At 44.6% G+C, this 26,101-nt stretch overlaps 2 protein-coding genes across 6 annotated transcripts; both read left to right on the top strand.

Moving 5' to 3' along the window:
• The first annotated feature begins 4,010 nt into the window (after window positions 1-4,010).
• LOC144195121 (homeobox protein orthopedia B-like) lies at window positions 4,011-14,170 on the top strand. 5 transcript variants are annotated; one of them, XM_077714532.1, is made up of 6 exons: window positions 4,011-4,156; window positions 7,873-7,915; window positions 8,104-8,271; window positions 8,910-9,035; window positions 9,346-9,812; window positions 13,215-14,170. In XM_077714532.1, the coding sequence occupies exons 2-6, from the start codon at window positions 7,873-7,875 to the stop codon at window positions 13,776-13,778; spliced, it is 1,368 nt and encodes a 455-aa protein (XP_077570658.1). In that variant the 5' UTR covers window positions 4,011-4,156; the 3' UTR covers window positions 13,779-14,170. The 5 variants fall into 5 exon arrangements, with proteins under 5 accessions (XP_077570658.1, XP_077570657.1, XP_077570656.1 ...); XM_077714530.1 differs by lacking the exon at window positions 4,011-4,156 and having other exon boundaries at window positions 7,898-7,915; window positions 8,910-8,996; window positions 9,361-9,812; XM_077714529.1 differs by lacking the exon at window positions 4,011-4,156 and having other exon boundaries at window positions 7,898-7,915; window positions 8,910-8,996.
• A 7,263-nt stretch (window positions 14,171-21,433) lies between these two features.
• Window positions 21,434-25,552, top strand: LOC144195712 (corticotropin-releasing factor-binding protein-like). Its single transcript, XM_077715526.1, has 7 exons — window positions 21,434-21,446; window positions 23,470-23,739; window positions 23,968-24,161; window positions 24,452-24,671; window positions 24,760-24,914; window positions 24,986-25,106; window positions 25,218-25,552. Exons 1-7 carry the CDS (start codon window positions 21,434-21,436, stop codon window positions 25,376-25,378), a joined length of 1,134 nt encoding a protein of 377 aa, XP_077571652.1. The 3' UTR covers window positions 25,379-25,552.
• The last annotated feature ends 549 nt before the right edge of the window (window positions 25,553-26,101 follow it).

Below are 26,101 nucleotides of genomic sequence, written 5' to 3'. Positions count from 1 at the left end.
TGTTCATTCAAGTCGTACACGGCAAATAAATCTCCACTTTTCCCGTTGACGGGAGCAACCATTCGGTCTCCCTTTGATAATTGGCGGCCGTTCCTTTTGTACACAGCGCCCTATTTAAAGCACGCGCCAGCAAGCCAGCGTGTGTGTGTGTGTGTGTACCTATTTTGTTGCCTGTGCGAGGGCTCTGTGATGGCCTGTTAATTGTCTGACAGTGTTCCCACACACACCTCTGCTAATGTTTCACTTGTTATTCAGTGTGCGGCCTACACGTGCGTTATAACCCCCATACACGCACGCACGCACGCACAGACAGACAGACCCACGCACATATATTCTGTCTCTGTCTCTCTCATCCCTTTTTTTTTTTGGTACGGGCTGTTCCGTTACAATAGCAGGCAGCCTCTCATTTGCTAATTAGCCGGAGGGCAACGAGCGGCCATCACGCTGCCACGTTTGACGGCAAAGCAATAAATAAGGACGTTCAATTAGCGCACATATTATTCGGTACACCCGCAAACGCAAATAGTTTTTGATTGGATATCGTCTGTGCTGCCGCAGCCTCATTTTTCCTTCCCTTTTTATCATGTAGACACATTCGAGCCATTTTTGGCTGCAAATGTATTTATTTAACAAAGCTTTGACATAAGACGACTTATTATTTTCCCCTCTTGATTTTAAAGTGGAACACATTTAAATGGACTAAAAGTAGCTTCAGAATTGATCTCGATTCTTATTTAGACAGATCTTTGTTGTCCTATTTTGCTCAGCGTGAAGAATTCACAATCCTGACGAAGTGACCAACATCCAAATAAATCTTTCATTATTTAATATACATTTTACATTCTTATATTTTTTTTATTGGCACATTTTACACACAAATGATTGGATACATATTTCAAATCAAAATGGAATGCATATTTATTCTGTGTTTGTTTTTTAGCCTGCCATTTTTAGCAATACTTAAAAATCTTTGCATCATTTGAAGCATCCTTTTAGTGCCTCCTCAAGTCCCACCGGGTGTGCCAAACACTTCCCGCTGTCTTGTGGGGGGGGGGGGGGGGGGGATACAAAAAAACCCCGCACACTCACACCCACACACACAGACTAGCGCTAGCTAATAATCACAGAGGAGTTGGAGGCAATATTTTCTCCCGGATGCTGACAGACGCTGCTTGTAAGTCTCTCTTGTGCGAGAGCGTGCCGCCGCTCTCATTACACACGCTGATTAAAGCGTAGATTAGCCAGCAGTGGCCCCGCGCGCTCCTCGCCCACCGCGCGCTCAATATCAATTAGCCGCCGTCGCCGCCGACGACGCCTGCCTGGCGTGTGCGGTCGCGGAGCGGCCCCCCGACCTCCGTCCAAAAAAACACGGGCGTCCCTAAACACGGCCGGCTTTCCAAAAATCAACATAGTGTATTGTCCAGTGTATCAGTGGCACTTTTTTTTAAATGTATTTTTTTTCTCCATCATTTGGCCAGTGCGCGCGACTTCTATACGAGCGAACGCCTGTCATGTGGCTTTTTCAAGCTATAAAATGCTAACAGATGCCCGGTTGGCTTGTCCATTTTAGCGGATCGATTGTTTTTAAGGAACGGCGTTCACCACCGCTGTAAATATGAGGAGGATTGTAAATTGTAAATGACGGACGGGTCGGACGTGTGTCTATTGGGCCGTTTCACTTTGGAAGGAACGCCATCTTTAATTTCAGCGTGTCTGCCTAAAATGAAAATCCGGCCGAGGGAAGGAGGAGAGGCCGGAACGCCGGCTCATTTCTATTCCAATCTCTATCATTTCACGGCTGTTGCGGCGCGCGGCCGTTTATCAAGGGTCACCGTGGCAAATGATTCAATTAGAAGTGGGCGCCTGTGCCGCTGATTGGCTTTTTCCACACAGGACCACCTCCGCTAGCCGGTGTGGAGATGCCGGCCCCCGCCGACCTCGGACGAGCCGCCGCCGCCGCCGCCGCATCGAACCACCACTCCTTCCCTCCCCCCGCCGCCACGTGGACAGACAGCCGGCCCAATTAAAAGTGTCCATCGATTATAGATAGCTGCCCCGCTGGCAGAGCGGCGCATTTGAGAGAGAGCAGGTTGGATAGCGTGCCACTGCCAATACAGGCTGCGCCGTAGCCGCGCGCTAACCAGAGCTGACACCAGAGTATTAGGCGGGGGCCGGGTTAATTCGCCTGCACTTGGCCCCCGTGTCGCTGGGATTTGCCCACGGCGACTCCGCCCCTCCCCGCCGCCCCCAAACGGCCGATCGCGGAGCGGTTTCCGGGCGACGAGGCTCCTTTCCTCATCGATCCGGCCGGGATTGGCCGGGCTTTGCCCGTCCATCTGAAAAGTCCCTTTTGCTTTGGCTCCCTTGCTCTTATCTGGGGGTCAACGGACATGAGCTGTAACTTGCTGGATTTCAGCCATTTGCAGTTGAGTTGAGCCCCGGCAAAAGTTTGAAAATGTTCAGCACAACGGGCCACGTTTATTCCCATTTTTTTTCAAACAAATGTGATTTGATCTCTATGATTTTTTTCTCTCCCTTTTTCACCACGCTTATGTTGACAGGTGCGCTCAGGCTGAGGAAGAAGGGTCCTTTCCCCTGGCTTTCTTTCTGGCCATTCCGCTCAAGGGAAGAACGTCCGGCCACGGAGGCCGACAATTTGACGCGGGGAGAGAAGGCCGCTGCTGATTGGTCTGCAGGTAGGCTGTCATTTGGTGCTAAGCTATTTCCAATTAACCCCCCCTTGCCACCCTTGTTTCCCAGCAAGCTGCTTTTCCATTAGCGTTGGGCAAACACCATGGCAGGTCCATTTAAAGAGTGGGCTCCACCCTCGGCGTGGAGAAAGCCAAGAGGGCTCCCCCAATCGTGGCGGGGCGGGGCGGGGCGGGAGGGGCCGGGAGCCTTACCTTAGCGTATGCTAACGGTGACACGCAGCGGCTTGACGCGAGACAACAAAATGACTGGTAATTGAGGTAAAATATGACAAAGCGTAGCGGTCTTTGCGAGGGAAGCGCGGCGCATTACGCCATATCAGCTGGCTAATGCGACTGATTAATGAAAGATCAAGCTGGCGCTCACTCAGCTGATTCTGTGAAAAATGACTTTTGTGTTGTGCTTCCGACAAGGCGGCGGCGGCGGCGGCGGCGGCGAACGGCGGCGGCGGGCGGCGGAGGAAAGGACTATTAGCCGGAATCATTATCAATAGCCATATTTTCAAACTCTATTACGGCAATCAGGTTGCAATTTATTCAATAGATTTAGTTCATTTGCTTGTAATTGATAAATAATCCAAATTTATCAATGTACTTGCACACATTTCACTAACAATCAGGGAAAACTGCCCCATTTACCAGCTGACTTGCTCCAAATTACAACTAAATTGATGATCAATTAATCTTGGGAGGGGGAGAGCGCCGCGGAAAAGTGGCCCAGGGAGGGAGAAAGGGAGAAAAGGCTTGAGGGAGGGAGGGAGAAAGGGTGAAAAGGCTTGAGGGAGGGAGGGAGGAAGGCACAGACCTCCTCCCCTCAACCAGCACTCCAACCAAAACGGAGCCAACGGAAAAGACAAGAAATGAGGGCGCCGTAGCTAACAAAATCCCCCCCCCCTCCCCCTCTTTTGCCACCAACACAATTGGCAGAGCTTTTGTGGTTAACAGAAACAAACCGTTGGCCGTATCAAAACGCTAAATGAACAAATCATAAATGGCTCATTCCACAAATGGAGGCCAGCCACGTAAGAGAGACCCCCCACCCCCCCAATTTGTTTTCTGAGCACGAGACCATATCCAAGAAATAAAATAACAGAAATGAAGGCTTGAACAAATGTTCGAAGTAGCCATTGCTAAATCCATTTTTGTTCAACCGGCCTCCCGCTGACCAAATCATATCTCGGTTACAGATTCAATCAAATTTCCATTTTGGTTGCCCCGCTTGGAAGTGGGCTGACATTTTTTTTTCTTCATAATAAGCATCTCGTTTGCATTCTGTCCAAATAGGTGCATCCGACTGGAAGACCGGAAGGTGAGGCCTTAATTGAAGGCTTCCAAAAGGCCAAGCCGCTGGCTCCATGGAGTTGTGTTGAAATCCCTGGTGGTGACGTGCATGTGCTACTTCCTTCCACCTTGGATCACAATACCAAGATGCTCCTATTTTTACACAAGTAAGTGCACTTTGATTCTAAAACACTAAAACCACCATCACGTGCTGCTAAAGCACTTTAGTCCAATCCCTCCCTCCCTCCCTCCCTCCCTCCCTTTTTTTCAACCTGACTTCATTTTTAATGTACATATTCATCTTTTTATGAGGTCTTATTTATGGGTGCACTTTATGGTGAAGCTTTCCATCTGCTGGTAAGGACAATAAAGGCATTGAATTCAACGCCGCTGCGTTCCTTCTCGGTCGGCCCCAAGCAAGCCATCAAATGCTCAGCGGATAAAAGTTGCGTCGATCATCACCCTTACCAGACCGTACGAGCATATTAAACGCTTAATCCATCCCATCATTTCCCCCAATTGGACTCTGTTTGCCAGAAAGGCTGTGTGCCCAGACTTTTCACTTTTTATTTTACCTTTGAAACTTTCCGAAAATGCGCTGCTCTCCCTATTTTAAATAGCGATATTTTTGGGTTGGTATTGGTGGCCTTTAGCGTTCTTTCTAGGCTAAGCGCACTTTAACGGCAAGCCGTCCCCATAAATCGGTTGAGAAATGTGCACTTTGCGTGCGTGTGGATTGTCATTTGCGGGGGATGCACTCCAAGTTCCAAACGGCCGTGCTTTTGGTGCCCCGACACTTGTATCAAATCAAATACAAGCCAATTCAGCTCCTTTAAGTGTTCCGTTTAATCAAGTAAATGGGACATTTCCAGGACCGGCAGGCACGGGTAAGAGGTCTGAATACTAAATAATACACTTGCGTATTGTGCCAATGATCTGGTGCATGCGCTCCCTGACCAATGCCTGCCTGCCTGCCGCTTGCAGTTATTTGCAAAGCTGGTCACGTGGGAAATGGGATGCCGTTGTTTTTGTCCTGGTCTCTTTCTATGAATATTCATGGCGTTGGCGAGAAGAAGCCGTCAGTGGCTTTTGCTTTCCCCGCTCTTTTTTAACGCCATAAGGCACGTTAATGCGTCATCTGTCGCGTCGCTTAGCCAAATTGTCGCCGTGGGCTGGCATTTTACCTTGATTTTGCTTAAAATTCCTTTTATGACTAGAATTTTTTCCCCTCTTTAAATATCTCGTATCGATTCAAAAAGGACCTGGAAACAAGCAGTAGCTTGCCGTACTTCCACTCAAATCCACTGGTAGGCAGAAGGCAGCCGCCATTCCCGACGTGTAGTACGCGTGATTGGACGCGTGAGGGTGCTGTTTCTCAGCTCAAGTCCCATTGAAATTGGACCAAATTGACTATCCGTAGTAAACGTAATGCCCAAACAAAAACAAGTTTGATCTTGATATGTTTGTATTTTAGCCCCCTGGTTGTTGGTATACCTGGAATGATTTGACCTGCCATTTTTGTGACATGTTATTGAGGGCTTCACATCCTTTTTTGGCAGCGGTGGCCAATTCCGGTGGGTCCTGGATATGATCCAGTCTGTTTTCCATATTGGCACCACTAGTAAGAAGTATTGCTCCAACTTTTGCTTTTTCTTTTGACTGTTACCGCCGTTGAATAAGCGTCCTTTTTCCCTCATTCTCTGCCTGGTGGCTATTTTAAGAAAGGGCGAGCGCGGCTGGGCGCCGTCCGTGGCCACGGCCCTCCGCGTGACACACTCCCGCTCTTCGTCGTTAAGGAAATGGCTCTTGTTGGCTGATTATTTTATTTGGAGGCAGTGATTACCGCCATGCGAAATAGATCACGCCGCCGCGGAGGGCGGCGGGCCTAATTGGGGCTGGGGATGCGGGCGCCCGTGCGGCCGTGTAGCCCACTCGCCGGCGAGGGAAGCCTGTCACGAGCCATCCATCCATCCAGCCGGAGAAATGGGCCCGGCGCATCAACCGTGCGCGCACACGCAAATGCCATTTCAAGCGTTTGTCCGGATGGAAAAATATCGATTCACCCCAGCCCCCCCCCCCCCCCCGCCCCCCTTAACCAAGTGAATGTATGTGCCTAAAAAGTGATAGACCTAATCCAACCCCAACACTTTATTTTCTTGTCTTATTCTGGAGGAGAGGGAAAAAATGGGTTGAAGCCATTTGGACAAAATGCAGCAAATTTGCGACAACCAAAAAAATTTAAAAAATGCCACCAACGTTCTTCCCCAAAATTCTTCCCAAAAATGGAATGTGAGGACGTCATTGGAAAATCATATATACTAATATTATGTACAAATATATACTAATATTATGTACAAATATATACTAATATTATGTACTAATATATACTAATATTATATACTGATATATACTAATATTATTTACTGATATATACTGATATTGTTTACTAATATATACTAATATTATTTACTAATATATATACTAATATTATATAATAATATACTAAGAGGAAATCACTAATATTTGTTAATATTTGTCTATCCTGTCTTTGTCATTTTGCAGCGATGTCAATGTTTGCAACGGAGCTTTAAAATTGCAACGCTTTGTTGTTAAGCATGGATTTCCTCTCTTGGCGTGTGTGTGCATGTGTGTGTGTGTGTGTGTGTGTGTGTGTGTGTGTGTGTGTGTGTGTGTAAGAGAGAAAGGCTGGCGTGCACTCAGATGCGGCGCATTAACCCGCGTGGACGGCGCGCGAGTCTTTCCAGTGTAAACGAGAAAGATTGATGTGCTTGGTCCAGTTAGAGAGGCTGAGTGAGACATAGAGGCCGTCCGTACAAGTGTCTGCCTCTTATTACCCCAATAAACTTGGATTCGGCAGCAGATATTGCCCGCGTGTGCGCGCGTGTGGGTGTGCGTGTGTGTTCGTACGTGTGTGTTTGGCTTTCCTCTGGCCGAAACAAACATTTTAGTTTGTTTGTTTTTAATCCACACGCCTTCCAAATATACACAATTGACGATCTTTTCAATGGCAAAAAAAATGTCCCCTCGTTTCATAAGCATTATTTGTTTATTTTCGCACGAATTTGAAAGAAAAAATCTAATTTGCTCCATCGTTACAAATACACCTCATTTTAAATCCAATGTTATGGATGAAATTGTTGTACATTTCCCTGAATTAAGTAAATATTTAAAGGATTCCCTTGGATTATTATTATTATTAGTTCTATTTTCCGATTTAAAATATTCAAGTTATCTGTGCCTTTAATTGTCCGTGTTGTTATTGGGACATTTGCTGGTTAATAATGCTGCAGCCGAGTCAATGTTTTTTATGTGAGATTGAAACTAATGAATAGAATCAAAGCAAAACTAAAGATGGACTCTACTATTTGTCTCAGGTCTTTATTATTATTATTGTTATTATTATTATTATTGTTATTTTGTATTATTATTATTGCTATTGTTGTCGTCAAATATGTTCCCATCTTGTGTCATTTCCACACATTTGCTCATTGGATTTGGGCTCAAAAATAATGGAGCCATTGAAAGGCAGCTGGTATTTAATAGCATGCAATTAATATGTCCATTTTTTTTTTTGGTCTTGCAGCAAAAATTCTTCGAAGCGATGGAAGCGACAATTGGAATTTGGGTTAGCTGATTTCCCCCCGTTGCTTTCGTGGTCTTGGCGCGCTTGTTTAAATCCTAAGCCTCCCTCTTTGAATTTACGGTCTAAAAAATAATGACGATGATTACCACGACGGCCTTTTATTTTCGGATGTTCCGATTGTTTCAACAGTACCTCCATTTGCTGCTTCTTCTGTTTTTGTTTTTGTTTGTTTGCACGCTCCCTGCATCCCTGCATCCCTGCATCTCTGCATCCCGACAGATGGAGCGGCGTCGATCGGGCGCCTCCTTTGTCGTCCAGTCCGGTCGGTCCACTCACTCCCGGCGGAGGAAAAGGGGGAGAAAAACGGGAGGGAGAAATGATTTTTTAAAAAAAAGAAGGGCAAATTCCTCCCAACCCCCCTTTCCTGCCGTGACGAGTCCCAGATCAATGGTCGTCCCTTGTTTTAATTGCAGAGCGTGTGTGATTTTTTCTTCTTCTTTTTTCTTGCAGGCAAAAGCGGCCCTAAATGCCTCTTAATTGGCGACACCTTGAGGAAAAGTCGATGGCAGTTAAAGCGGGCCGATCGGCGGGCGGATTCGACGTTCGCCGTCCATCTGTACTCCTTTATTTATTTACTTGGTCCATTTGTCTCCGCAAATCACCTGCCAGCCGAGACCGGTACGCCTATTTGTTTGTTTTTCTTTGCCGTGAGCGAGCGAGCGAGCGAACGAACGAACGAATGAACGAATGTCGCCGTCTTTTTGGCCTTGCTTTCATTTGCTTTACGGAACCGATTTGTCTTGTTCCGTTTTTGTTTTAACTCATGGACGTCGACGGGCGTCCAAATCGTCAACTCGGCCGGTATTGATGGATTGGACGTCCGTTTATGTCAACGGGGTCGGACGTTAGCGCCGAACGAGTTAAATAAACAAACAAGCGGCAGCGTTTTTCTTTAAGGTGGAATAATTTGAGCATGAAAACGCTAATAAATCAGAGGTTGCTACGGCACAATTGAATTGTACTGATTTTTTTTTTGGCCAACACCCCCCTCCCCCTCCGCATGCACGCATTTACTTTAAAAATAACATGCTCGCACACACACACGCACAGGTGGGCGGGTAAGGGTTGGTTTTGTTGGCTTCCACATCCTGGCCTGTGATTGGTTGTGATTTGAGGAAGCCGACGGCGTCGCTCGACTAATAAGCGCCTCCCAGCCTTTCTAAGGGCCATTATAATGCAAGAGAGCTCCTTTTTTTAAGCACAAAGCGAATTTTGCTTCATTTACAACATCTATGCCCCTTGAATTGCCCCCAAAGTTTGCAGGAGCCTTGCGCCCGGACCTCTTTTCGCCCTGGAGCGCTACGCCATGCTCTCCCACGCCGACCTGCTGGATGCTCGGCTCGGTGAGTTCTCGGCTCTAAACCCGGGAGCTAAACTACACTGTAAGACTTTAACTTCTTCTTATTTATTTCATCATCTTGTGTGTGTGTGTGTGTGCGCGCGCGTGCATGTGAGTGTGAGCGTGTACGTGTGTGCGTGTGCTCGTGTGTGTGTGTGAGGGGGGGGGGCACGCGCCCACCCACACACACACATACACTGATCAATGGAGTGCATATTTAATGACGTGCGAGTGTTTTGCCCGAATTAGGACTCATTTGACAGCATAAATGTGATTAAGACGGGCCAGCTAAATGAAGTTCATTTATTTTTTGGTCCTGATTTGTTTTGTTTTGGGGGGGGCTTTATTGACAGTCTGCCTCCTCTCAGGGATGAAAGATGCGGCCGACCTACTGGGACACCGAGAGGCTCTCAAGTGTCGGCTCGGTGGAGGGGTGCCGGAGCCGGGACATCCGGGAGACAACATGGCCCCCGGCGGCGGCGGCGGTGGAGGTGCCGACTCGGTGGTCGAGGGAGCCACGCTGCTGCCGGGCGAAGATATGGCGACGGTGGGCTCCAATTCAGCCGGTATGCCTGTGAACGGGAAGGAGCCCGACAAGCAGCAGCAGCAGCAAACTGGCCAGCAGCAGCAGCAGCAACAACAACAACAACAAAATTCCAACAGCCAGGCCAGTCAACAAAAACAAAAACGCCACCGGACCCGCTTCACGCCGGCGCAACTCAACGAATTGGAACGAAGCTTCGCCAAGACTCACTACCCGGACATCTTCATGCGAGAGGAACTGGCGCTCAGGATCGGACTCACCGAATCCAGAGTTCAGGTCAGCCATTTTCTTTTCTTTTCACAAATACGTCATTTCGGCTCGCCGGAAAGAAAAAAAACATGCAAAACTCTACTTTATTTCGTCGATCTTTACGTCCGTCTAAATGATCGTCAAATAATTATTTATTCCAAAAATAATTTCGTTATTTTACTTGCCTTAACTCGGATTAAATATTGCAAAATTAAAATGGCGACTTTGTGTTCAATTTGAGTTGAGGTGAAAAGGCAAGATTTTATTGCAGCTTGCGAAAAAGAAACAAATAGTTTGATGATTTCGTCAGCTACAACTCGAATCAACTCATTTTTGTAAAGTAAACATGCCAACAGAAAAATATTTCACGACAACCTACGACCAATAAAAAAATATTTTGGAGACGCATCAGTGCCAAACTCGCCGACATTTCATTTTTATTTTCAATTCCATTAAACTAAAATCCGGATAAACTCCTCGGATTATATATTGTGCAATAAACAGCCGAGCACGATTTAAAATATGAGCTAAATGACCAAGGTGAAACAAAAAAACTAAAATGTAGTTTGGTTTTCATTTCGTTCTTCTTTTCATCAAACTAAAACTCAGAAAAACTCCGATTTAGTTTTATAAAATGACCAAATGCCAACATTGTATTAAATGAGAGTTAAACGTTTACAGAAATGGTTTTATTGCAGCCTACGAAAAAGAAAAAAATAGTTTCCAAACGACAAAGCTTCATTTCTTTTATTTTTCATTCAACTAAAATTTGCATTCACTTCTCAGATTTTGTTTTGTAATTTAAAAAAAAAAATAGGAACATTTTCCGCAATATGAGCTAATGCCTAAAGTGGAATAAAATCAAGAATAGTCTCATTGCAGCCTGCAAGAAATAAATACAATCGTTAAAATCTAACCTCCATTTCGTTTTTTTTTTCTGTACAAATAAATATGCGATCATTATGTGAAATATGACTAAGATTAAATCAAATCGGTTCAATTGCCCGTAAGAGAAGCTTTAAATTTCATTATGCTTGTCTAATTATAATTAAAAAAAACATTGAATTCAATTCAAAACCGTTAGTACCCACTTTTATGTATTTATTTTTTTCATCAAACTCCTCCGATCGACTTTTGTAAAATAAATATGAGACCGTATTGTGAAATGTGAGCTAAATGACTAAGGTGGGGGAAAAAAACAAGAAAATGTTTCATGGCATCCCCAAAAACTAAATGAAGTGATAAATGTTCATACAGAGAGGAACATTGCATTTAAAAAAATGTTGATATTTTATAATCCAAGTGCAAACACAAATGGATTATTTCTCCTCAAAGGTTTACAAAAATAAGGGTCATTTCATTTAATGATGACGTCAATATTTGGTATTTTTTTAACACCCTGTAAACATAGCAATATATTTATATATCATCATTGACATTCCGAAGTAGACAAAAAAGAAAGCACACTTTATTCCGTTTGACGGTATTGAAATGTAAATTGTGTTCCTTAAATTTTAGAAAACGTTATACATTTAAAAAAAAAAAAGTCATCGTTAAAAAAAAAAAAAAAAAACATTTATGGCAAAAACATATTTCTCATTACGCCAGTGTGCAGCAGGTAACAATAAAACAAAATGATCGAATTAAAGAAAAAAAATCTTTCCCAAATGTAAACGTCAATTAGAAATAAACGGCTACTCGGAGTTCTTCTTTATTATATTGCGAAGGAACGCCTAATTAAGCAAGCGATAAAAAAAACAGTTAAAGCTTTTCCATAATTTGCTGAAACGGACGACCAAGACGCCCGCCGCGCGCTCGCTCGCTAGCCTTCGTCCAAATAAATATTCCATCAACAAGCTCTTAATAGAATTCCAGGAGAATATCTATAGTAGTGGTCCTTTTTTTTGTTTTTTCAACGGGATGAGAAATTGCATTTTTCTTGGTGGTGCTCATGTAATAACCTCGGCTGCATGCGGCGTCACGCTTGGCCGCACGCACGCGTGTGTGTGCGCCAAAGCGAGGTGATCAGCCTCCCTCGCTCGCATGATGAAATCTTTACGAGCGACGCCTTTTGTGTTGTCGCGCCGCAAAAACCGTCTTGCTTTTTTATCGGCGCTCGCCCGAGAGGAATTTAATCGGAGTTAACGGTAACTCCTCCGTGGAAATGTTAACTAAAATGAAATGGGATCAAACATTTTGGATTGGATTTGCGGGCCAAAATCAAATGGAAAATGTGCACTAAACAGGTCACAGTTTGCTTTTGCCAAAATCCTACGCGAGGCTCAAAATATGGCATTACATCTATGGCATTCTACCCTGAAAATGTGTGTGATCTTGGAAACTAAGCGGGTTTGGCCCCGGTTAGTACTTGGATGGGTGACTGCCTGGCAAAAACAGGTGCTGTAAGCTTGCTCTTATGTGCTCTTTTGCGTGTAATCTTTGCCATTTCTCTCTTTGTAGGTCAACAAATGCTCTCCACTTCCAGGCGCTTTATGCTTGGACTCAGTCAGTCATGGAAGACGGGCCCCGTGGTTAAGTGGTTAGTGTGTTGGCCTCACAGCTATGCAGCTGTGGCCGCGTGGGTTCGCATCCCGGTCCGTGTCCAAGTACCAGGTGCTGTAAATTCTTATATATTACCAAGGTTAACCTTTGAGAAGCCGTGGGATCTGTAATTTGTACCAGATCTATTGGAGTCCCGTGGCTCAGGTGGTTAGTGCGTCGCACTAGGAAGCGTGGAGCTCTGGCTGCGTGGGTTCACATCCCAGTCTGTCCTGTGTGGAGTTTGCCCTGCCATCGGCTGGCCACTGCTTTGGGGTTCCATTTTGGATGCACTTCTCCACTTCTGGTGGGGGAGGGGACACCAAGACTTTGGTGCACCCAAAATCCAACCCTAACACTGAATCAGTGATCACAGAGCAAACTCCACAAAGGAGGGACTGGGATGTGAACCCACGCAGCCACAACTCCACGCTTCCAAGTGCAACGCACTGACCACTTAGGCCACGGGCCCTCATTAGATCTTGTGTAAGAGATCCCACTGCTTCTCAAAGGCTAACCTAGGTAATATCAAAATCTACTGGCATCTTGGTATTTGGAGGCCGGGACGTGAACCCACGCAGCCGCAGGTCCATGGCTGTGAGGCCCACGCACTAACCACTTAGCCACGGGGCCCGACTTAATTGCCTGAGTCCGAGCATACTCGTAACAGGCAAAGTGGGCTTTTTTGTTGAAGTGAGTGCCATTTTTCGACCTGAAAAGACAGATATGCCAAACGTTACACCCAAAAACTTGAAATTGGAGCTCAATCCAAGAAAATTGTCAAAATGACGGGCCTATGAAATGGGTACAAATGATTCTGCTTGAATGAAGAGGTCACCTTAAAATGGCCATGTCTTTTATTGAGGACATTTTTTTGGTTTTCTTTTGCAGGTGTGGTTCCAGAACCGTCGCGCCAAGTGGAAGAAGCGGAAGAAGACCACCAACGTGTTCCGCGCCCCGGGCACGCTGCTGCCCACGCCGGGCCTGCCGCCGCAGTTCTCGGCAGCGGCGGCGGCCGCCGCCATGGAGAACAGCCTGTGCTCCTTCCACGCCAACGACTCGCGTTGGGCCGCCGCCGGTATGCCGGGCGTGTCGCAGCTGCAGCTGCCGCCGGCGTTGGGTCGCCAGCCGCCGCCGGGGATGGCGCAGTCGCTGTCGCAGTGCAGCCTGGGCCACGGGCACGGTCACGGCCACGGGCACGGTCACGGCCCGCCGCCGCCGCCCAACTCCATGGGCCTCTCCAACGGCCTGTCGTCCAACGGCTCGGGCCTGCAGTCGCACCTGTACCAGTCGCCTTTCCCCGGCATGTCGGCGTCGCTCTCGGGGCCGGGCAACGTGTCGGGCTCGCCGCAGCTGTGCGGCGGCTCCCCGGACAGTGACATGTGGCGAGGGACCAGCATCGCCTCCCTGCGGCGAAAGGCGCTGGAGCACACTGTGTCCATGAGTTTCACCTGAGACGTGGGTGGGTCGGAGGGGAGGAGGTGACAAGGGGTCAGGAGGAGGAGTAGGAGGAGGAGGAGAGGGAGCCCATGGGAGAAGAGGAGGAGAAAAAACAAAAAAACAAATTAAAAACAGTCCACCACAACAATAACCACCACCACCACCACCCCGCTTCTATATACGTAACCCCATTATCGCCACGCGCTGGCCCCGAATTTAAAAAAAAGAAGAAAAAAAAACGAGGCTAGGACCCGGCCGGGCTTGATTTGTAATGTTGTGTTTGAGTGAACTTGTGTTATGACGTCCAACGGTTATTTATGAAATGGACACGGCCTCGTTTGCGCTCCCGTCAAGCCCGCGTGCGCCGCCCGATTCACGGGCGCGCGCGCGCGCATCACTCTGCATGCCTGGGGAGGGTTGGGGTGGGGTGGGTGGGTTTTTGGGGTGGGGGTTCGCTTTCCTGGGCTCCATTCGGGTTAGGTCTATCTCCTGGCGCATCTGGAAACTATTCTTTGGCTCACTACTTGGGGAAAAGAGCGATCTTTCTTCAGTCTAGGCCTAAACTCGGTTTGAGGGTGTTTTTTGTGTAGATAAAGGAAACATTCTAGTGTGACATGTTTTAACTTATTGTATGTGCTATATTACTTGAGGCATTTCTTATTCAATGTTTGATCTTACATCCCCACGCATCACACGGACGGCTTTGTACCAATTTCACAACACAACACAAAATTAAAGCACTTTTAAAGCATTGTCTGATGTCTTACTTGCGGTCCAATTGATCATGAAGATCAATCCTTTTTTTTTCCCACTTCTTTAGAGCAGGGGAAATCATCTTTGTTACCCTCTCATCAGTGCAGTGCAGCAGAAATGGTGGAATGAGAAGCGCCTCGCATATTTCCACAAAGTCATTAACCCACCAGAGAGCGAGACTAATTGCGCAGTTGGGTTAATGCGAAGGGGGCACCTGCGGGTCCGACATAGTATAGTAAGGCTTTTTTTGTTAAAAAAAACGACATAGTATAGTAAGGCTTTTTTTGTTAAAAAAAACGACATAGTATAGTAAGGCTTTTTTTCTTAAAAAACGACATAGTAAAGTAAGGCGTTTTTTCTTAAAAAACGACATAGTATAGTAAGGCTTTTTTTTTAAAAAACGACAGTATAGTATGGCTTTTTTTGTGAAAAAAACGACATAGTATAGTAAGGCTTTTTTTTTGTTAAAAAAACGACATAGTATAGTAAGACTTTTTATTCTTAAAAAATGAAATAGTATAGTAAGGCTTTTTTGTTAAAAAACGACATAGTATAGTAAGGCTTTTTTTTCTTAAAAAACGACATAGTATAGTAAGGCTTTTTTTCTTAAAAAATGACATAGTATAGTAAGGCTTTTTTTGTTAAAAAACGACATAGTATAGTAAGGCTTTTTTTGTTAAAAAAACGACATAGTATAGTAAGGCTTTTTTTGTTAAAAAAAACGACATAGTATAGTAAGGCTTTTTTTTGTTAAAAAAACGAAATAGTATAGTAAGGCTTTTTTGTTAAAAAAAACGACATAGTATAGTAAGGCTTTTTATTCTTAAAAAATGAAATAGTATAGTAAGGCTTTTTTGTTAAAAAACGACATAGTATAGTAAGGCTTTTTTTTCTTAAAAAACGACATAGTATAGTAAGGCTTTTTTTCTTAAAAAATGACATAGTATAGTAAGGCTTTTTTTGTTAAAAAACGACATAGTATAGTAAGGCTTTTTTTTGTTAAAAAAACGACATAGTATAGTAAGGCTTTTTTTGTTAAAAAAAACGACATAGTATAGTAAGGCTTTTTTTTGTTAAAAAAACGAAATAGTATAGTAAGGCTTTTTTGTTAAAAAAAACGACATAGTATAGTAAGGCTTTTTATTCTTAAAAAACGACATAGTATAGTAAGGCTTTTTATTCTTAAAAAACGACATAGTATAGTAAGGCTTTTTTTCTGAAAAAACGACATAGTAAAGTAAGGCGTTTTTTCTTTAAAAACGACATAGTATAGTAAGGCTTTTTTTTAAAAAAACGACAGTATAGTATGGCTTTTTTTGTGAAAAAAACGACATAGTATAGTAAGGCTTTTTTTTTGTTAAAAAAACGACATAGTATAGTAAGACTTTTTATTCTTAAAAAATGAAATAGTATAGTAAGGCTTTTTTGTTAAAAAAACGACATAGTATAGTAAGGCTTTTTTTTCTTAAAAAACGACATAGTATAGTAAGGCTTTTTTTCTTAAAAAATGACATAGTATAGTAAGGCTTTTTTTGTTAAAAAACGACATAGTATAGTAAGGCTTTTTTTGTTAAAAAAAAACGACATAGTATAGTAAGGCTTTTTTTGTTAAAAAAAACGACATAGTATAGTAAGGCTTTTTTTTGTTAAAAAACGACATAGTATAGTAAGGCTTTTTTTCTTAAAAAATGACATAGTATAGTAAGGCTTTTTTTGTTAAAAAACGACATAGTATAGTAAGGCTTTTTTTTGTTAAAAAAACGAAATAGTATAGTAAGGCTTTTTTGTTAAAAAAAACGACATAGTATAGTAAGGCTTTTTATTCTTAAAAAACGACATAGTATAGTAAGGCTTTTTATTCTTAAAAAACGACATAGTATAGTAAGGCTTTTTTTCTGAAAAAACGACATAGTATAGTAAGGCTTTTTTTCTTAAAAAACGACATAGTATAGTAAGGCTTTTTTTCTTAAAAAACGACATAGTATAGTAAGGCTTTTTTTTCTTAAAAAACGACATAATATAGTAAGGCTTTTTTTTCTTAAAAAACGACATAGTATAGTAAGGCTTTTTTCTCTTAAAAAACGACATAGTATAGTAGGGCTTTTTTTTCTTAAAAAACGACATAGTATAGTAAGGCTTTTTTTTTCTTAAAAAACGACATAGTATAGTAAGGCTTTTTTTTCTTAAAAAACGACATAGTATAGTAAGGCTTTTTTGTGAAAAAAACGACATAGTATAGTAAGGCTTTTTATTCTTAAAAAACGACATAGTATAGTAAGGCTTTTTTTCTGAAAAAACGACATAGTATAGTAAGGCTTTTTTTCTTAAAAAACGACATAGTATAGTAAGGCTTTTCTTAAAAAACGACAGTATAGTAAGGCTTTTTTTCTTAAAAAACGACATAGTAAAGTAAGGCGTTTTTTCTTAAAAAAACGACATAGTATAGTAAGGCTTTTTAAAAAAAAAAAACGACATAGTATAGTAAGGCTTTTTTGTGAAAAAAACGACATAGTTATAGTAAGGCTTTTTTTGTTAAAAAACGACACAGTATAGTAAGGCTTTTATTCTTAAAAGAACGACATAGTATAGTAAGGCTTTTTTGTTAAAAAAACGACATAGTATAGTAAGGCTTTTTTTGTTAAAAAAACGACATAGTATAGTAAGGCTTTTTTTCTTAAAAAACGACATAGTATAGTAAGGCTTTTTTTCTTAAAAAACGACATAGTATAGTAAGGCTTTTTTTCTTAAAAAACGACATAGTATAGTAAGGCTTTTTTTTCTTAAAAAACGACAGTATAGTAAGGCTTTTTTTCTTAAAAAACAACAGTAGAGTAAGGCTTTTTTTCTTAAAAAACGACATAGTATAGTAAGGCTTTTCTTAAAAAACGACATAGTATAGTAAGGCTTTTCTTAAAAAACGACAGTATAGTAAGGCTTTTTTTCTTAAAAAAGACATAGTAAAGTAAGGCGTTTTTTCTTAAAAAACGACATAGTATAGTAAGGCTTTTTTAAAAAAAAAACGACATAGTATAGTAAGGCTTTTTTTTGTGAAAAAAACGACATAGTTATAGTAAGGCTTTTTTTGTTAAAAAACGACACAGTATAGTAAGGCTTTTTTGTTAAAAAAACGACATAGTATAGTAAGGCTTTTTTTGTTAAAAAAACGACATAGTATAGTAAGGCTTTTTTGTGAAAAAAACGACATAGTATAGTAAGGCTTTTTATTCTTAAAAAACGACATAGTATAGTAAGGCTTTTTTTCTGAAAAAACGACATAGTATAGTAAGGCTTTTTTTTCTTAAAAAACGACATAGTATAGTAAGTTTTTTTTTGTTAAAAAACCACATAGTAAATTAAGGCTTTTTTTGTTCAAAAACGACATAGTATTGTAAGGCTTTTTTTTCTTAAAAAAACGACATAGTATAGTAAGGCTTTTTTTTCTTAAAAAACGACATAGTATAGTAAGGCTTTTTTTGTTAAAAAAAAACGACATAGTATAGTAAGGCTTTTTTTTGTAAAAAAACGACATAGTATAGTAAGGCTTTTTTTTCTTAAAAAACGACATAGTATAGTAAGGCTTTTTTTCTTAAAAAACGGCATAGTATAGTAAGGCTTTTTTTGTTAAAAAAAAACGACATAGTATAGTAAGGCTTTTTTTGTTAAAAAAAACGACATAGTATAGTAAGGCTTTTTTTGTTAAAAAAAATGACATAGTATAGTAAGGCTTTTTTTGTTAAAAAAACGACATAGTATACTAAGGCTTTTTTTGTTAAAAAACGACATAGTATAATAAGGCTTTTTTGTTAAAAAAAGACATAGTATAGTAAGGCTTTTTGTTAAAAAAAACGACATAGTATAGTAAGGCGTTTTTTGTTAAAAAAAACGACATAGTATAGTAAGGCTTTTTTTTGTTAAAAAAAACGACATAGTATAGTATCTTTTTGAGAAAAACGACATTGTATAGTATTTTTGTGTCAAAAACGACATTGTATCGTATTTTTGTGTCAAAAACGACAGTATAGTATGGCGTTTTGTGTCAAAAACGACATAGTATAGTATTTTTGTGAGAAAAACGACATTGTATAGTATTTTTTTGTCAAAAACAATATAGTATAGTAAGGCTTTTTGTGTCAAAAAGAACATAGTATAGTAAGGATTTTTTGGAAAAAAAACGACAGCCTCATTAACATTCGCTTAACCGCGCTTCTCTCAGAAATTGTGATGGGCCAGAGGTTCGAGTGGCGTCAACCAAGGGTCAAGCCGCGCGTGTCAATGTGTGTGTACGTGTGTGTGTGTGTGTGTGTGTGTGTGTGTGTGTGTGTGTGTGTGTGTGCGTGTGCGTGTGTGTGCGTGTGTGTGTGTGTAGGGACAACGCCTCACCACAACAAAAGGACTAATTAGCAATCAATTACTGGCGTGTTTCTGTTCTGCACCTTTTATATGGTTAGAGTGGCGAGCTGGTTACGGCTTGCCTCCTTCAGATGGCCCATTCACACACACCAACCCACACACACACCCACACACACCCACACACCTGCTCCTTTTGTGGGTGTGCGCTACAACCGGATGACACCAGCTTTGAGTGTTTGGATACAAGCAGCGGGACGTCTACTTACGAATGCTTCCGCCTACAAAATATTCAGCTTAGGAAAATAAAATCGCATAGCTAACTCTTTGGTCCAAGATATGAAAAAAAACGTACAAAAAGTCAAAAATCTGCCAGGATACTTTTATGGTAGAAGCATCAAATGGATGCATTTGAAGTGGCGCTGGATTTGCATACAAGCGGTTAACCGATTCAGTGCCATGGAGAGAGGGAGTGGCATTTGGACGGGGACGAACGCTGCTGCTGATGACTTGCAGAGAAATGCATAAATAAAAAGGGGAGAAATTGGCGCTGGGGTGTCACACGCACGTACACACGTGGGGGCCCCGAGAGGGGGCCCCCAGAGAGGGCCTCTGGCGCACCATAACAAGTTTGCATCTCAACAAGCCACATCCATCATCATCAACACTCACATCTGCTCGCTGCCTCGGCTTTAAATCTCGCAGTGAAGAAAAAAAAAAAAAGAAAAAATCCCTCCTCCATAGCTGTATCTTTTTTTTCTCCCTCCCTCTCTCCCTCCCTCCTCGTTCATCTCCGGTCACCTCTCGTAACTCCCACTCCAGCCCGCTCTTGGATCTACATGGTGGGGTTTTGTAAGCGCGGCCTGTGCGCGTGTGTGACTTGTGGTGGTGCGCTTCCTTAGAATCAATATTTAATGATGATGTTATCAGTGGTTTTATGTGTAATTTAGCCCGCGTCAGTATGAATGAGACGCTGTCAGATTTATGGCACGCCGCATTTATTTTGCCTTAATGGCCGCACCAAAGCAAAGCCCGATGGATCGCCGTCAATTCTACGCCCGTGTGTGTTGTCGCCGGCGCCACCAGAGGCGACTTTGAATGGGGCCTTTTTTTATCGCGATACCATTTCCCAAAAGAAAAAGTAAGAAGAGTGGAAGCTCTACTTACCAAATGAGTTGCTTCCATGAGGACTTTCTTCTTCCCCTTCAAGTTTTCCTAAGAAGACACAAATTACAACATTGAATTGGCATCATCCTCAAGGTTAGCGAACCCCTCTAAAATCCTTAAAAATGATCAAAAGTATGCCAGGTTTGTATGGAATATTTGTGGCAAAAACATTCAATTTTCATCTGAAAGTCGCCAAAGGGGTGCCGGAGCCTATCCTAACTAAGCCATTTTGAAAGTGGCGAGAAAAGCAGAGTTTGACGTGACATTTGTTAGCGCGCGCGGCGCGGCCATTTCGTGGATTTCCCCCGGGCTAGAGGGCATCCATCAAAGGGCGGGCGCTTTTGATATTTGTCCCGGCCGACGCCGGCAAAAGTCCATAATTATGACGGCGTATCGCGCCGGCTTTTTCTCCCGATAACAAGTCATTTTTAATCCAATTAGGGCCCTCTAACGTGAGAGGCATAATACGGCGGCGGCCCCGGGGACACATGAGAGAATATGCGGGACATTTATCCCGACAGTCAATATTGAATTTCTCAGCAAGCAGCTGTGCCTGCTCTCGCTGACATTCTCCACCTCTGCACGGTGATCCGTCCTGATTAAAGCGGCTTTTCTACTTCATCAACATTCATTACGCCACCCAGCCGTGCGTGGCCACGCGGGCCGCCGCCGCCACTGACGCTAAACTTATACGCGCCTTACTGTACTTTTTGTCGGGGGAGCTAACTGGCCGGCCGACCGGCTGGCTGACACGCCGACATCAAAGCTCAAAACTTTCCTCGAGTGGTGGAATTGTGACATTTCCGATGGCTCACCTTTGACCAGATTTGGACGGGGAGGAACGGCGTTGATTCCTCAAATTGTTGTCGTCAATGATCCAAGTCCAACCCGCCACGGGAATAACCACGGTGAGATGCCGAGGTGTAAAGAACACACACACACATGATCATCAGCAGCGCATACCTATAAAAGAGAAAAATAGATTTCAGTGAAGAGTTGCGAGGAAACCAAGGAGTGAATAAATCATTAGAAAAATAAGTGCCCTGCACAAAAATATTACGATACGAAGGTAGAGAATGTCAAAGTGATGGTGAGCTCACAGTTAGTCAAAGCGTAGAAACATGTCCCATCCAAAACATCTTTTAAGAGCCCTGGTTCAACGGCGCCATCTTGTGGCGGCTCGCGGAAAGGCAGCCCAACACGGAATCCTGGGATGAAACGCCTAAACGGGTTTGATTTCTTTTGTGTACGCGGACAAAGTGCTGCCATATCGGAGCCGATTGCAGTCGATAGACGCATTCCGCCAAGCGCCCTGAATCACTGTCATGGATTACGCGCCGCAATCAATGTTGATTAGCGCCGACGAGACGAGCCGCTTGGCGCTGATAAAAAAAAAAAGCACGATGACGTTGGAAGGTACATGTAAAAAAGTCCCAGGCTTCCTCCACTCTCATTTACCTGAACAAATGAGCAAATGGGTGTTCTGAGCGAGAGAGAAACAAATAAGAAGAGTGGCAGCAGGAGACCTCCCCCGAAGTTGTGGGCCGGGAGTTGATTAAAGCAAGACGCCGTTAGCCATCGCTCATCATCAACACCTTTTCAACTAAGCACGTTTGGGAGGCTAAAAATCCATGGCCGGCTCTCGGCTCATCTCTCTCTGTCCGGCTCGTCCAAACGGGGCGGCTCGCCTCATTACGACCACCCGGACGACCACGCCTCCAGATACATGACGAGTGCGCACCCCGAGTTAGCAATCATCCGGCCCTCGCTTCCCACGGACGGCGACGGACGATGGCTCGCCGGCCCCCCGCGGTCCAAAGAGAATTTGACGAAAGCCGAGCTCCCACGCACTTTGCGTGGGCAAGTGTACGGCAAAATGAAATCAAATAACCCGACAAACGTCTAAAGTCGTCGATGGCGCTTAAACATTCTTGTGCGATGATGATGTTCTGAGCGAATTTCAAAATCAGGATACTATTTAAGTATTCACATTTATTTTAGGGTTGGGCTAATGGTGGAGGAAAGCTGAACGGAAAGTTCTTCCTGGTGGCCTCCAGAGGGCAGCGCTAGCTAGCATTCGGATTACTACTACGTTTATTTTTCATGTGTAGTTGGCTTGGGCAATTTGTCTTGCGAGTATCAGGTGGAGTCACAGTCAATTGGACAGAGTTGAAATAATACGTGGACTTTGCCTCTACCTTTTTGGCTGCCGTCGAGAGCGGGAGATGTCCGATCCATTGGAAACGGGACGGCTGACGACAAAATCCCCAATTGTCCTTTGAGACCTTCAGTCATTTCCCAGCGTCCTTTTTCGTCCACCTAGGCGGAAGCAAAGTGTGTTTAGCGTGATCTTTGCTCCGTTGGCAACTTTAACAATGACATGGATAAATGGGCAAAGACATGTTCCACGCACACGGCTTGAAAAAGAAGAGGAGCAATTAATTCTCATTGCCCGCGGCCTGGAATTGAAGGTAATGCACACCGAATAGGTCAGTGCGCACCCATGCAGGGGAGAGAGAATGCCATCCTAGTTGCTCTTTAGCGTCTTTCTTATTTTGGGAGCCGGCCGGCCGGCCGGCCGCAAGTGGCGTCGCAAGTCAAATGTCAAGACTTATTAGGCCATACTTTGAATGCTACAAAAAGTACACCGTGTACGTGTACGCACGCGCGTGTATTTTAGACTGAATGGGAGCAAGCGTGTCGTCCCAAACAGTCGACTCGTCTACTTTGACCTTTCACGATGGCCGCGTGGACTTTTACAATTAGCCTCATCTCAGTGTATTCCATGTAATAATTTAACAGCGCGTCAGTCTCTGTGTATTTTTGCCTGAAGCTAAGCAATTACAGTAATACTTTAATAAGACTTTGTGGCGATAGATAGGTTCCCACACCTGAGACAATAGGAGGTGAATAACCGCAGTGAATTTTTAGGGTGCCTGTTTAATATTCTATTTGGACCCTTTCATTTAACTCCCGAATATTGACAAACACTGCTCTCTAGTGGTCAGTCACAGCCTCACCAGAGAAGTCCATCAACTTCCCAAAGTCTTGGTCTCGTACTGGCCCAGGAATTGTCGTCTAATGGCTATTCCGAGCAAAAAATCGATCTTCCTTTTTCGACCTCTGTCTTCACTAGAAACACAATACTACTATCAGGCGTTTCTATCAATCTGTTCTAGTAGTTTTGGCACCATTTGACATGGAAAATGTGCCCCTGACTGCGCTACAATCACACACACACACGCACGCACATGCTGACTCCCGTCCACGGACGTACGTCATCTGCGTGGAGCGCAATGACAGTTTGACCCGCCCGCGTGTGCGTGCGCCAGGGTAGTAGGTGGTGCTAGATGCCGGCCGCCGCCGCCGCATGCGCGCCCTATAAAAGCGGGCACGGCGCATCCGGTGGGCAGACTCTCCCCCTTTTACCCTCCGACAGCAAGCGAGCGAGCCGTGGCAGTGGGTGGCATGTTTGGGCCAGCGCAACTTCTACCGCTGCTGCTGCTGCTCTTCTCGCTGTCATACCGGACGACGGGGAGCCGCCACCTCCGCGCAAGAGCCGCTTTGCAAAAGGCGCCACGGCTCGCCCCGTCCTCAAACGTGCGTACGCGGGACGCGGGCCAGGACGAGGTGTCGGCCGAATCCCGATGGCTTGCGGCTTTGGAGCGGGAGAAACAACCGGAAGACTTTATTTTCCGACGACCCCTCAGTAAGTGGCTCCGCCGTCAAGCGTCGGTGATTTTGAAAAAAAAAAGTCCCACCAAACGAATTGGAATGGCCTCAGAAAGTGGATGGAGTCGCGCTTGGGTGTGCTTTTGGAATGGGGTCGCCCTTCCCCATTTTTCTTTGGCTTTTTTGGGGGGTGGGGGTAAGATTAGGGGCAGCTTGAAACGCGGTAATAAAGAATCCCTCTGGACATTTCTTTTCTAACTATCAGGATGCCTGGACATGTTGGCCACCGAAGGCCACTTTACCTTCACGGCGTCTGCGGAGGAGGAGGAGGAGGAGGAGGAAGAAGAGGAGGAGGAGCCATCGACGTGCGCCGCCTTCATCATCGGCGAGCCCGGCGAGGTCGTCGGCCTGAAGCTCTCCGACGTCAACGTGGACTGCGATGCGGGCGATTTCATCAAGGTCTAACACAAACAAATAGAGTTATGCTTTAGTTTGCTTGCACTTTGAAGAGCAATCAATGCATTGGCAAACTTTACGTCAAATACCTTTTCTTAATCTTAAACGGCGCTTTGAAGTCAAGTACTCTCAATCGTTTGATTCAAAACGGTCATGGTGTGGAAAATACCACTATCAAACTGTATATTTTAAAGGAGAGCCAAGAAGTTGAATTGTGGAGTTTTTGGACATTTTTCTTCATCTTACGCCACGCCCCTTTGGTACATTTTTGACGGGATTTGGTATGCTTTCAGATATTTGACGGCTGGGTTCTGCAGGGGGAGAACTTCCCCAGCAGTCAGGACCACCCGCTGCCTCTGCACCGACGCTACACGGACATCTGCTCCTCCTCTTTGGAGGCGGCGGCGGGGCGCGCCATTCGCTCGTCTCAGAACGTGGCCGCCATCTTTTTCCGCGTCCGTCGCCCCGGCGGCGGCTTCACCCTGGCCGTGGAGAAAGTGCACAACCCTTGGCGTGAGCCGGGAGCGGGCCGACGGCAAAAAAAGCATCTTCGCCTTGGACGTATGCGCTGCTGACGCATCCAATAATGCGTGCGTTTCAGCGTGCAACATCGTGTCTCCGAGCCCCGAGGGCAGCTTCACCATGGTGCTGCCCCATCAGAAGCGGAACTGCAGCTTCTCCGTCATTTACCCGGTGGAGATGGAAGTGACGCAGCTGGCCTTGGAGGAGGACCACGGCAACCAGCTGGGGCCCAGGGTCAGTCGGGCACTCCTCTTTTTCTTTACCGTTTCTCTCCTCCCTTCGAGCATTTGTTTGTCTGGCCTCAGGGGAGGTCGTCTTCGGGATGTTTGGGTTCGGGTGACTACCTGGAGCTCCTGGGGGGAAACGGCGTGGACACGTCGCGCATGTTTCCAGTGGCCGCTCTGTGCTTCCCTCTCAGTAGACCCGGTAAGTCCTCCGTTGGTTCCCAGGTGGCCTCTGTGAGGGTGAGTCCGCTCAATAAACAGTCCTTTAGACGACGTGAGGAAATGGAATGTCTTGCGCTTATTCATTCCTCAGCCCAGATAAAAATGGCTTGCGATAACTCCGTGGTCAGGCTGGTGTCCAGCGGCAACTACGTCAACCGAGTGTCTTTCCGTTACCGACTGCTGCCGCCCCGGCGACCGTCCGCGACGCACCACAACGGCCTGGACGTGGACGACGCGTGCAACGCGGAATGAGCCGTCAAATGACCTCAATTCGGTCCATACGAGAATACGGCTAGGCCGTCCAAACGAACTCGGCTTTATTCTTTGCTAAATCCTGCATAACATTCTTCTGTCGCGTGTTTGTACTGTTTTGCCTTGATCCGTCCAACAAATAAAAAAAAAGAATACAGCAACTATGCATGACAAAACAGACTGTGAAATCTCCTTGTTTGAATTTCAAGCTAAACATGATTTGAGATGGTTTGGCGTATTTCCCTGATTCTTTTTTCCCGCTGCGTTTCAAAAGATTGTGTTCTTCTGAAATAATCGCCCGCGCACCAAGTGAAAATATCGGCCGCTAAGTGACACTAGCCAAAGAATACACAATGAAGACGAAAATAATAGATAATTAGAGACGATCAGAGGGGAAAAAAAAACATAAATCGCAGGGGCACCCAGCCAAACTAGGGGGGGAGGGGGAATGGTGAATTAAAGTCCAGGCAAAACACTACTCCGAAATCTAATTTTAGCAGAGACGACGAGGAGGGAGACTTTTTTTTCGCGTTGCATTCAAAACATGTCCAAGGACATCAGCGTCTGGTTTTTAATGAGCTCTAATCGGCCGTGTGCCCGCTCACAGCATTTAGGAAAACACTTTATGATGGGAATTAAGGCGCATGTTTTTGTGACCTCGGTCAGAGCGGGCGACCCATCCTCCTCGGCAAATGCGTTCCAATCCGTCCATCCCAACGTATG

The sequence above is a fragment of the Stigmatopora nigra genome, chromosome 4 (assembly GCF_051989575.1).
Source record: "Stigmatopora nigra isolate UIUO_SnigA chromosome 4, RoL_Snig_1.1, whole genome shotgun sequence".
Lineage (NCBI taxonomy): Eukaryota > Metazoa > Chordata > Actinopteri > Syngnathiformes > Syngnathidae > Stigmatopora > Stigmatopora nigra.
Note: the sequence above shows the minus strand (reverse complement) of the source record. Positions and strands in the feature narration are given on the sequence as shown.

What these genes read in the sequence shown, in the direction of transcription:
- LOC144195121 (XM_077714531.1), top strand. Translation starts at nt 7,726, where the DNA reads ATGACGATGATTACCACGACGGCCTTTTATTTTCGGATGTTCCGATTG. An exon ending in CTCCTTTGTCGTCCAGTCCG is followed by an intron (nt 7,916 to 8,103) that starts GTCGGTCCACTC and finishes TTTTTCTTGCAG; the next exon opens with GCAAAAGCGGCCCTAAATGC. An exon ending in TCACCGAATCCAGAGTTCAG is followed by an intron (nt 9,813 to 13,214) that starts GTCAGCCATTTT and finishes TTTCTTTTGCAG; the next exon opens with GTGTGGTTCCAGAACCGTCG.
- LOC144195712 (XM_077715526.1), top strand. An exon ending in TATTTTCCGACGACCCCTCA is followed by an intron (nt 23,740 to 23,967) that starts GTAAGTGGCTCC and finishes TCTAACTATCAG; the next exon opens with GATGCCTGGACATGTTGGCC. An exon ending in GCAACCAGCTGGGGCCCAGG is followed by an intron (nt 24,915 to 24,985) that starts GTCAGTCGGGCA and finishes GTCTGGCCTCAG; the next exon opens with GGGAGGTCGTCTTCGGGATG.